Source organism: Arvicola amphibius, chromosome 17, assembly GCF_903992535.2.
Source record: "Arvicola amphibius chromosome 17, mArvAmp1.2, whole genome shotgun sequence".
Classification (NCBI taxonomy): domain Eukaryota; kingdom Metazoa; phylum Chordata; class Mammalia; order Rodentia; family Cricetidae; genus Arvicola; species Arvicola amphibius.
Genome location: NC_052063.2, coordinates 30,967,155 through 30,978,964, shown reverse-complemented (window position 1 = coordinate 30,978,964; position 11,810 = coordinate 30,967,155). Strand labels below are relative to the sequence as shown.

The 11,810-nt window shown below is 38.5% G+C and overlaps 2 protein-coding genes across 2 annotated transcripts; both read left to right on the top strand.

Annotated features, from left to right (window-relative positions):
- Window positions 1–208: 208 nt before the first annotated feature.
- On the top strand, window positions 209–1,147 carry LOC119803450 (olfactory receptor 6C3-like). The gene has a single exon (XM_038314791.1). The coding sequence runs from the start codon at window positions 209–211 to the stop codon at window positions 1,145–1,147; it is 939 nt and encodes a 312-aa protein (XP_038170719.1).
- An 8,919-nt stretch (window positions 1,148–10,066) lies between these two features.
- Window positions 10,067–11,005, top strand: LOC119803414 (olfactory receptor 6C3-like). The gene has a single exon (XM_038314713.1). It carries the CDS (start codon window positions 10,067–10,069, stop codon window positions 11,003–11,005), a length of 939 nt encoding a protein of 312 aa, XP_038170641.1.
- The last annotated feature ends 805 nt before the right edge of the window (window positions 11,006–11,810 follow it).

The following is an 11,810-nucleotide window of genomic DNA, read 5'->3' as shown; positions in this document are numbered from 1 at the left end:
AAAGGTTTTGTGTATAATTGTTGAAGGGAGCTTTATAATCCATTTAAAAATGTTTTCTTTCAACAAGATGTTTTGGTTGTTTAATAGGAATAAGAAGATTTTGTTTCATTTCACTGGATATAGTAATATCAATATTTAAACTTTAATTCTTCAACATTAAATTCGCACTTTGATTTTTATCAGTAGATTCTATGAACAATAAATCATTATGAGAAACCACTCCATGATTACCGAGTTTGTGCTCTTGGGTATTTCAGACACACCAGAGCTTCAGGCTGTAATTTTTTTCTTTTTATTCATTGCTTACATATTAAGTGTGTGTGGAAACCTAACCATCATCATCCTCACCTTGCTTGAATCTCAGTTAAAGACGCCTATGTATTTCTTTCTCTGGAATTTCTCCTTCTTAGAAATTATATTTACCAGTGTTTCCATTCCTAGATTTTTGGAGTCAATAGTTACTCAAGTCAAGACAATCTCTTACAACAATTGTTTGGCTCAGCTATTTTTCTTCATCTCCATGGGAGTGTCTGAGTTCTTTCTTCTCACCGCTATGTCTTATGATCGCTATGTCGCCATCTGCAAGCCACTGCATTACACCACCATCATGAGTCAGAAAGTCTGTGCCCTTCTTGTCCTCACCTCGTGGCTGGGAGGGTTTCTGACCATCTTCCCACTGCTCATGTTATTCCTCAAGTTAGATTTTTGTGCTTCGAATGTCATTGACCATTTCTGCTGTGACTACTTCCCCATTTTACAATTGTCATGCTCGGATACATGGTTTTTAGAAACAATTGGTTTTTATTTTGCCTTTATCACTCTGCTGTTCACGTTGGCCCTGGTGATTCTGTCTTACATCTGCATCATCAGCACCATTCTGAGGTTCCCATCTGCCAGCCAGAGGAAAAAGGCTTTCTCCACCTGCTCCTCTCACATGATTGTCATCTCCATCTCGTATGGAAGCTGCATCTTCATGTACGTCAAACCTTCTGCCAATGAAAGGGCATCGCTGACCAAAGGGGTGGCTGTTCTCAACACTTCAATTGCTCCCATGTTGAACCCTTTTATTTACACGTTGAGAAATCAACAAGTCAAACAAGCCTTCAAGGATTTGATTAATAAAGTAATGTATCATAGAAACAAATGAAAGCCGTTGTTAACATGAATATCATTGTACCTTTTCAAAATAGGATGAATGAAACTTTACAGTATGAGCTAATTGATTTCATCTTTTTAACTAAGTATTTTGTGTGTTTGGGTGTTTTGCCTGTCTGTATACCTGTGTACCTATTGCAAGCCTGGTACCCACAGAGACCAGAGGAGGGCATTGGGTCCCTTGGAAGTAGAGTTACAGATGGTTGTGAGCCACCATGTGGGTTCTGGGAATTGCACCAAGTGTACTCAGAAAGGACAGCAATAACTTTTAACCTAAGAGCCTTCTTTCCATTCCCTCAACATTTTTTTTAATTTTAAAATTACTGTGTCCTGTTTTCCATTAAATCTGTGTGGGTATTGTCCAACATTTCATCTGCATTGAAACATTCCACCCCGGAGGATGTGGGATTACTGTAAAATGTTATGGAACATTTGATAGTCATCATTATTGTGGAATCAGAACCTGTTTTTTGTTGTTGTCTCTGTCAGCAAAAATATGATACTAATGGTAAAATGCATTCACACTTATCATTATTTACTTATTTTCTTCTCTATTTCATTGGGCACAGTTTTTAATCTTCCCTTTCTAACCTTGATACAAATGCTATTATGTTTTATATTTATTTTGATTGTCCATTCTATTATGGATATTCCTTTCTGTGTGTCCATTTGGGATTGTGTGCATATTTGGGAGTTTGCACTTGTGTGTGTGAATGCGTGTGCCTGTGTGTATGGTGGTCAGAGGACAGTGCTGCATGTCCCCTTCTCACTCTTGCCTTGTTCCCTTGAGGCAGAATATCTCATCAACCTGAAGTTCAGCTAGGTTTGTTATCAACAAGTCCCAGTGATCCACTTGTTGATGTACCCTTCAGTTCTGGGGTTATAGACATTGAGGGGCTTATGCTCAGATTTTATGTGTTTACTTATAGCCAACCTCTTCACCTCCTGATTGTGCACCAAACACTCTTAACCACTGGGCCATCTTTCCATGTCCACTTCACTACAAATTTGAAGTACCTAGGATACTTGCCTATACCTGTAGAATAATATTTCTTAATATTTTTAACTGAAGTACTACTATATCACTTCTCCTTTCCTTTCTTCTCTCCAGATACTCCTAGACACTCTCTCTCAAACCACTCCAATGACCCCTCTTAAGTTTTAGCCTCATTTTCTTTGATTATATCTGACATACACACACACACACACACACACACACACACACACACACACACACACACACACACGTGTTTATGGAACATCCCTGAGAGATCCTAGTTATCCTTCTCCCATCAGTCAGTAGTAAGCTGTCCAGATCATGACACTTTCCCTCTATTTTTCTATTACTTCCTGTCCCATCTTTCTTAATGGACCTTTACTAGGTTACTGTATACTGGGGAAAAGGGAATAGTCAGACTCTTCAGGACCCATTATTGTCTCTAGAGTGACATTGATTCTTAGAGATTTCAGACAGCCTTATGGCCTTCCCGTGAAAGTCAGTGCTTGTGGCACTCAGGGAATCTATTTGGATTTTTATTCCAGGACCAAAATACAGATAGTACAGTGTGTCCCAAAACTCAGCTTGTCATTATTTTCCAAGTCCCAGAATGCATCATTGGGGTAGATATACTCAAAGACTGAAGGAATCACCACACTCTGTTCTATGACCGGTAGAGTGAGTGTTAGTAAGATCAGAATGTTTAAATGGAAGCCAGTATAGCTTGCTACCCCTTGGGAAAACAATGAAGAGACAACATGACTTTCCTTTCTGCTCCCTAGGCTGACCAAGACTAAACCTGAAGTTCTCAGGGCCTGGTAAAGATGACATTGCTGGATGGGACCCTCTCTCTTAACTCCCTAAGATCCTAAAGATCCTGTTTGTCTTTCACAGTGTACCCACTCTGCATCTTTTCCGGACAGAGTCCTCTTCTTTCTCCCCTTTATATACCCGAGATCCCATTTGTTCTTAACAGGACTTCATATTGACCTCAGGGCTGTTTAGGAATTCTTTTTCCCTCTCCCCAGGCCTCACTGGATCCTATGTGTCTTTCCCCAGACTGCAGGTGTAGGAGGAGGGCCTGCTTGTTCGTCCCGGCCACCTGGTTAGTTTAGCTCCCAAATAACCACACAGAAATTGTATTCACTAAATCACTGCTTGTCCCATTAGCTCTAGCTTCTTATTGGCTAACTCTTACATATTGATTTAACCCATTTCTATTAATCTGTATATCACCACAAGGTCGTGGCCTACCAGCAAAGTCTCATCATGTCTACCTCCAGCGGCAGATCCATGGCTTCTCTGACTCTGCCCTTCTTTCTCCCAGCATTCAGTTTTGTCTTCCCCACCTATCTAAATTCTGTCCTGTCAACAGGCCAAGGCAGTTTTATTTATTAACCAACAAAAGCAACACATAGAAACATCTCCCACACCATGCATGCATATTAATTTCTTTCTCTGCCTCTGTTGCAAATCACATAACCAAAAGTAGCTTAGCTCTAGAGGGTAAAGAGTATATCATGGCTGGGAGATATGACAGCAGGCAGGTGTCATGGTCCAAGTAGTTAGCCGAGAACTCACATATTTTACCATATGAATGAAGGAGAGTACAAACTGGAAGTAGGAAAAATCCATATACTTTCAAAGTTGCCATATACTCTCAAATGCATCCTCCAGCAAGGCTTCACTTCCAAAACTTTCCAGACAGTGCTACCAACTAGAGACCCAGTTTTTAAATACCTAACCATTTGGACATTAGCACACCATGCTAACCATGCTTTCAGGTAGAGTCGTCACCTTTTTCTCTCTTATCCACCCAAGATCCCACCCAAATTTTCTAGGATCCCATCCTACCCACAGTACCAGGTTGGCCCTTCCTTATTCTCCTCCCTAGGCCACTGAGACCTAGCCTGTCTTTTAGTGATCTTGCAAAGACTGGTAGGGCCCTCTCTTTTCTCCCCTAGGCTGCAAAAGATTCTGTTTGTCTTTCCCAGATCTTGTGCTGATCATGCTATACTGCTGGATAGAGTCCTCTCTTTCCTTTTCCCTAGGCTGTGCATGAGCCCATTTTCCTTCACCAGGACTCCATACTTGTTAATACTGTTGATTCTCTAGGCAGTGCCCAGCTTTCACGGATGGCTCCTAGAAAGAGGCCAGACATGGCTTCACTCTTATCTCTAGACATCTTATCTCTAGACATCTGTGCACCTAGTCCACATAGCTTACCCCAGTGGGAGAACTGCTTCCCACAGATATTTCCCCCGGGGATAAACTGAAGATACTCAGTCCACCACCCTACCTTAGAACTACCTGTAGATGTACATGTGGGCGATAAGAGGCATACTTCACTCTGTCCCACTCACTTGGGATTCATCCAAACTGCCCAGACCACTATACACCCTCTGGACTCTCTCTAGTTGCCCATGTGGCTCTGGTTATAGACCTGATCAGTGTTGCAAGATATAATCATAGATTCAATAGTGGCATGCATGGTAGAGGGGTAAACAAACACTTCCTTATTGAATTTATGGGTCATGCCACAGAATTAAATGCATGCTTGATGAAGTATATCTAACTAAGAACCCCTGGATGCAGAGTTCATAGGCCCTGTGGTTCTGCTAAATGGATGTTAGTATTAAACTGTCTTATACATTTGTATCTCTCTACCACCAGAAGAGAACTGCTCTCAACTTCATTAGATTAGTTTCTTAGTGGTTAATTCATGAGCTCAGAACTTGGTTAGGAAAGACTAGACTGAAAAGATGTCTTATTGGCAAGACAGAACCATTGCATTTTGGAACTCACAGTATCTGAGTTGGCTGCACTTTATCTGTACAGAACTTGTACAAGATCATTCAATCACATTATAGATAGAAGGTACGGAAGCTGTCTTTGTCATTTTTCTATTGCTGTGGTCAAACACCATGATCAAGTTAACTAGCTTAAAAAGAGAAGCATTCCAGAGGGGCATAAGTCCATCACTATCACAGTGGGGAGGCATGACAATTGGAGAAGAAGCTGAGAAGACTCATTTTAACCAGAAACAAGGTACAGAAAGTGACCTCAGAATAGCTCATGGGATTTGAAATCTCAAAGCCTGCCTCTAGTAACACACTTCCTCCAGCAAGCCCACACTTCCTATGTATGCTACCTGAACAATTGAACCATCAGGGGAGCAAATTTTCAGATGCCCAATAGTAAGGGGAATATCATGCAAACTCTCACAGTCTACCCCCTGACACCCATGAGCCTGTGGCCATACTGTGATACAAAATGCATTTAATCCAACTTCAAAAGTCTCAGAATCTCAACATTACTTAATTGTCCCAAGACCAAAGTCTGTTCTGAAACTCAAGGGAATTCCCTAACTGTAATTCCATGTAAAATAAAAAGTAAACTATGTTCTTTTAATCTACAGCAGCACAGAATATATGGGACCATTCCAAAATGGAGGCATGGATCATAATGAGGAAATCCTGTAGCTCGTCATCTAGTGCCAAAAGCCTTCAGTAGTTCTGTCCTTTCAGCTTTGGAACCTGCAACATACATTTTTTTCTGTTAGAATGGTTCCACTCCCTGTATGCAGCTTTCCTTGGCAAACATTTCATGGTTCTGGTCTCTCCAACATCTTAGGGTCCCCAGTGCAATGCAGGTTTTACTTCCGCAGTTCCACACAGTGGGCTCTCTGGGACTTTCCTTAGGGAGGCCCCTGCTGCGCATGACCTGACTTCATTGGCTCTGTTTGGCAGGTGACCTGGCTTGAAGCTTGTCTCCTTTGACTCACATTTGCTACAGTTTTTTCCCTTTCTAGGATCAGAAAGTTCTCAGGAATTTTCCTTATACAGATTGGAAGCTTAGATGGATGGGGTCTTTATTCCAGTGCAGATCAGGCCTCTCCTTAATCTCTTTATCTCTCTCATCACAACCCTTGGCTGAAATATTGTTTCCTGGTGCTCTTTTTCTCTTTAAACTATATGTTTGTATTTATTTCTGCCCCATTTTTCCTTTTTATTGTAGCTCTGTTTAAGTTGTATCATTAATAACTAAGTAGGGTGCTTGTCTTGGAGTTTCTAAATGAAGAGAGGATAGGAACATATAATGTCTTCTGAGAAATTTGCAGGCAATGAGTGGTACCAACCCAAGAGAAAGTCTGTATGGGATCCAGATGGTGATGCTGTAGTGATGGAGTTGCTAAAATCTTTAGGTCTTACATCATGCCACCACATGCTCTTGACACTGAGATATTAATTACAAGATTAAATGTTTGTTCTTTTGGGCTTAGTCTTGTTTTCTATGCTCATTCTTCCATTTTACTTATTTGTACACAATGTATATGTGTGTACATCGATGTGAAATATTCCCTATCTGAATGAGAATATTAACTTTGTGCTGTTATGTGTTAGTTATAGGTAATAAGTAGCAGTTAAGATTGTTTAAAAGTTTGAAACATTGGTGGAATGAACAAATCTCTTTGGTACATCCACCAAAATTCACCAACGAAAGTAGTTATCTGCATATCACTATGTCTACTGAAGAATTTGAGTGTGTAGATAAGTGTGTAAGAAGTACGGCTCTAAGAACAGTGTTACAGTTGAGTGCTACCAAACTTTCAAGATGAAATTTTACAGGATGTGATGGGAACTCCTTTTCCATAAAATGGAGTAGTGAGGATATTGAAACCCAGAAGAATGTGTACTTATTTAATTTATTCTTCAACAGTTTAATATATTTATATATTCTAGTCATATTCTTCTTATCAACCTTTTTTATCCCTCTTACTCTTTCAACAAACTTCTTCTCAAGATTAGTTCCTCTACTTTTATATTTCTTTTTACAGCCTATTGATTTTAATTAGGGACACTCCTACACCATGGATGGAGGGTTATTTACTAGGTTATGGGCAGCATGCTAAGGGATACACCATTGAAGAAAATCACCCCCTACCCTCCAGTAGCTACTATCAGCCCGTGGCTCCTCAGGAACACCTCGGCCTCCCAAGCAAGATCTTGTGTTTGTCTTGAGTCATCAGCTGCAACTGTTGTGATCTCATGAATGTATTTTTGCAAACTAAAGTACAATACTATTTTTAAAAGTATTTAAGTAATTTTTTGGTTTTAATTTTATTTATTTATTTATTTTTTTCTCATTTTTTTATTAAAGATTTCCATCTCCTCCCCTCCTCCTCCCCCTTCCCTCCCCTCCCTTCCACCCATACCCCCATTCCCTCCCTCTTCAGGTCAAAGAGCCATCAGGGTTCCCTTCACTATAATTTGAAGTCATTCATGCTATTCTATTTTGGCAGAGTTACTAATGCATAAAATATGAATCTAACTTTAATCTCAGCCAACAATAAATCATATAAAAGTCTTCTTGGCATGCAAAGCAATTGTTACAGAAGGATGAATTTTATTTTTAGGTAATTTGCCGAGGAAAGACATCCATTTTTGAGTGTTAACTAAATAAAAACCAAGATAGGAAAGGAAAACAGTAGAACATTTTATGCAGTAGAATGTCACAATGTCTGTATTTATAGACTATGTAAATTACAATAAAATATAAACAAAATACAGTACAATAACTGAGTATGTAATTGTGTTTGTGTTATACATAGAAACAATTTGATTTGTTATAATTGGTCTTCTTTCAACTAATCAAAAGATTTGAAGGAAATGCAAGGAAAAAGTAAAGATAGGTCTCCATACATTGCTGTGGTTCTGGATGTCATATTTTGGAGCACATATGAATCCTGATATTAAAAAATAAAAACAAAGATAAGATACAATCCTAACTTTTGAAGATACTAAAATAATGTTTTCTTTTAGTACTCTATTTTGCTTTGCATGGGCAGAATTTACTAATTAGTAAAATATTAGTAAGCATTTCAAAGAAGAACTCATTGTCGGACAGGTTAGTCCCGAGTTTAACTAATCCCAAATGAATAGGGGAAGAATTATCTCCTGAGCATAGCCTGAGTCCATGCCCTTATTAAGAAAATTGCTTGACCAAAGAGAAGCCAGGCTGAGTGTTATCAGTTGATTGGTACACTTTTTCTAGATCTCTCTATGTTGTTTGGTTTTCAAGAAAGAGGAGTCACGACATCACCACACATGTCTTGAGCTTCTGCGTGCATCCTTCTGTTCTTTAGCTGAGCGTAGCAGGGATTTACACTCTGGCCAGAGAAGGTAAGGCTGTATTTATGCTTGTGCAGATTTCAATCTTTATCTGATCAAGAGACTTTCAACACGCTCTACCTTCTACTGTCTTAAAACAGTATCAGTTTCTCCATGTTCTTAAAGAGTTGCAGGGATGACAATATTATGTTTTGGACATGGATCACAGCATACTCAGTTTCTGTGAAATGATAAAAGTAATTGAAGATAGTTTTATTTTTATTTCTCAGTGAGACTTTAGCAATATCACAAGAAATTCAACATATACTTCTTTTATATGGCAGTTTTCTGTGTATTACATAGAGGCAATTATGACCTGAATGACAAAAACATCTTCTGAAGAATAATATGATAATAATAATAATGATATAATAATAAGGTTTTATATTTGACTGATATTACCTTCAGTACCAAACAGTATGTTTCACATTTGTGAGCAAATGCATTTTTATCTATCATCCAAAGATTTACTATACTGGAAAAAATCAAGGACATAAAGTTATTAAATATATCTATTACTTTTGCATTTTATTATATTTCATATATCATGTAAGTCATATAACAGTTACCTCTCAGTTTTGAGAGGTATTCCTAAAGAGCAAAACCACAGAGACTAAGAAGACAAGACAGAAAAAGCTAGACAGTACCCATTTTCAGCTTTAGTGCTTCTCCCTTGCTGCAGACCTGCCTAGAAAGCAGCCCATTACACTGTGATAACCACACACGCTGTGCTGTCTGTTAGCTCTCAGGAGAGAGTAGGACTGACAGGAGATTACAGTGTAGAGGATGTGGTTTGGTGCAGAAAATCCTACAGATATTTTTATTTATTCTGTTGATTCTTTGAGAAGGGAGGCCCTATTATGGTTTGACATAATAAATCTTCTGTATGAGTTCCTTTTTGTCCTCAAGAATGTTTAAAGATAAGATCACAAAGTGAACTTAGTAAAAAGAAGATGTTGAAATGCTGTAAGTGACTCACAATTCACAGAAAGTAGTTATTGACCCCTGGATCTGTTTAAATTATTTTCCTTAGCCTATAATCTTTTTTGCTTTTGATTCTTTTAGACCGGGTCTTTCTGTATAGCCTGGAACTTACTCTGTAGAGGAGGCTGGCCTGGAAGTCACAGAGATCCACCTTACTCTGTTTCCAAAGTGTTGGAATTAATGGTGTACCTGACCCATGTTTTAATTCTCTCAAAACAAGAACTTATTTGTTTTTATAATAAAAGAAAATCTAGTCCAATGTTTGTGTTCGCAAACACATTTGTTTTGCTGGCCTTTTAAAGAAACACATTTATTAAGGTTGAAAATAACCCTGACACATTTGAGTTTAGTAAAAATTATTGATCACTCATTTTCTAGCAACAAACTATAGAGGTTCGAAGTAATATTAGAATTGAAATTAAATGTTATATAGTCAGTCCTGAAAGCATACAATATGTGAAACCAGAAAACAGTGTTTCATATTAAAAATGAAGATACTACTAAATATTGCTAAACAGATCTACAGTGGTCACTACACACAGAATGACTGAATGTAAAGTCTTTGCATAATGGTTGAAGGGAGCTTTATGCATCTATCTATATGTTTTCTTTTAACAAGATATTTTCTGTTTAATAGGAATGGTCAGATATTGCTTCATTTATTTGACTATCGTAATATCAACATTTAAGCTTTAATTCTCTTACATTAAATTTATGCTTCAATTTTTTAATCAATAGATTTTGTGGACAATAAATCAGCATGAGAAACCACTCTGTGATTACCGAGTTTGTGCTCTTGGGCATATCAGATACACCAGAACTTCAGGCTGTAATTTTTTTCTTTTTATTCATTGCTTACATATTAAGTGTGTGTGGAAACCTATCCATCATCACCCTCACTTTGCTTGACTCTCGCTTAAAGACTCCTATGTATTTCTTCCTCCAGAATTTCTCATTCTTAGAAATTATGTTCACCAGTGTTTCTGTCCCTAGATTTCTGAGGTCAATAATTACAAAAGTTAAGAGCATTTCCTACAACAACTGTTTGGCTCAGCTATTTTTCTTCATCTCCATGGGAGTGTCTGAGTTCTTTCTTCTCACCGCTATGTCTTATGATCGCTATGTCGCCATCTGCAAGCCACTGCATTACACCGTCATCATGAGTCAGAAAGTCTGTGCCCTTCTTGTCCTCACCTCGTGGCTGGCAGGATTTCTGATGATCTTTCCATTAATCATGCTATTCCTCCAGTTAGATTTCTGTACTTCCAATGTCATCGATCACTTTTGCTGTGACTACTTCCCCATTTTACAACTCTCCTGCTCAGACACAAGGCTTTTAGAGGCACTTGGTCTTTATGTTGCCTCCATCACTCTGCTTTTCACACTGGTCCTAGTGATCCTGTCATACATCTACATCATCAGCACCATCCTGAGGTTCCCATCTGCCAGCCAGAGGAAAAAGGCTTTCTCCACCTGCTCCTCTCACATGATTGTCATCTCCATCTCGTATGGAAGCTGCATCTTCATGTACGTCAAACCTTCTGCCAATGAAAGGGCATCGCTGACCAAAGGGGTGGCTGTTCTCAACACTTCAATTGCTCCCATGTTGAACCCCTTTATTTACACGTTGAGAAATCAACAAGTCAAACAAGCCTTCAAGGATTTGATTAATAAAGTAATGTTTCATAGAAACAAATGAAGGCATTTTTAAAATATTAACAACACTGTACCTTTTCAAAATAGGAGGGATGAAACTTTACACTATGAGTCAATTGGTTCCATATTTTTAACTAACTACATATGGGTGTTTTGCCTGTCTGTATATCTGTGTACCTGTTGCAAGCCTGGTACCCATAGAGATTAGAATATGGTTTCCCTAGACTTAGAGTTACAGTTGGCTGTGAGCCACCATGTGGGTTCTGAGAATTGCACCAGTGTACTCAGAAAGAACAAGCCCTTTTTACTCTTGACCCATATCTCCATTCCCTCAACCATTTTTTTTAATTTTAAAGTTACTCTGTCCTGTTTTCCCTTAAACCTGTGTGGTTGTTATCCAACATTTCATCTGCATTGGAACGCTCAACCCTGGAGGAGGTGGAATCACTGTAAAATGTTATGGAACATTTGATAATCACCATTATTGTGGAGTAAGAACCTATTTTTTTGTCGCTATCTCTGTCAACAAAAGATGACGCTAATGGTAAAGTGCATTTACACTTGGTGCTATGTCCTTCTTCTTAATTTTCTTCTTAATTTCATTGGGCAGAGTTTCTCAATATTCCTTTTCTTACATTGATACAAATATGTATTATGTTTATATTCTTTTAGATTGTATGTGTATTGTCTCATGGCTACTCCTTTTTGTGTATGTATTTGGGGTGGTGTGCATGTGTAGGAGTTATATCTAGGAAGTGGTCTCTTGTGCCAGTGTGTACAAGTGTCCTTCTATGAAGTTCAGTGTTTGGTTTTATGTTGAGGTCTTTGATCCATTTGGACTTGAGTTT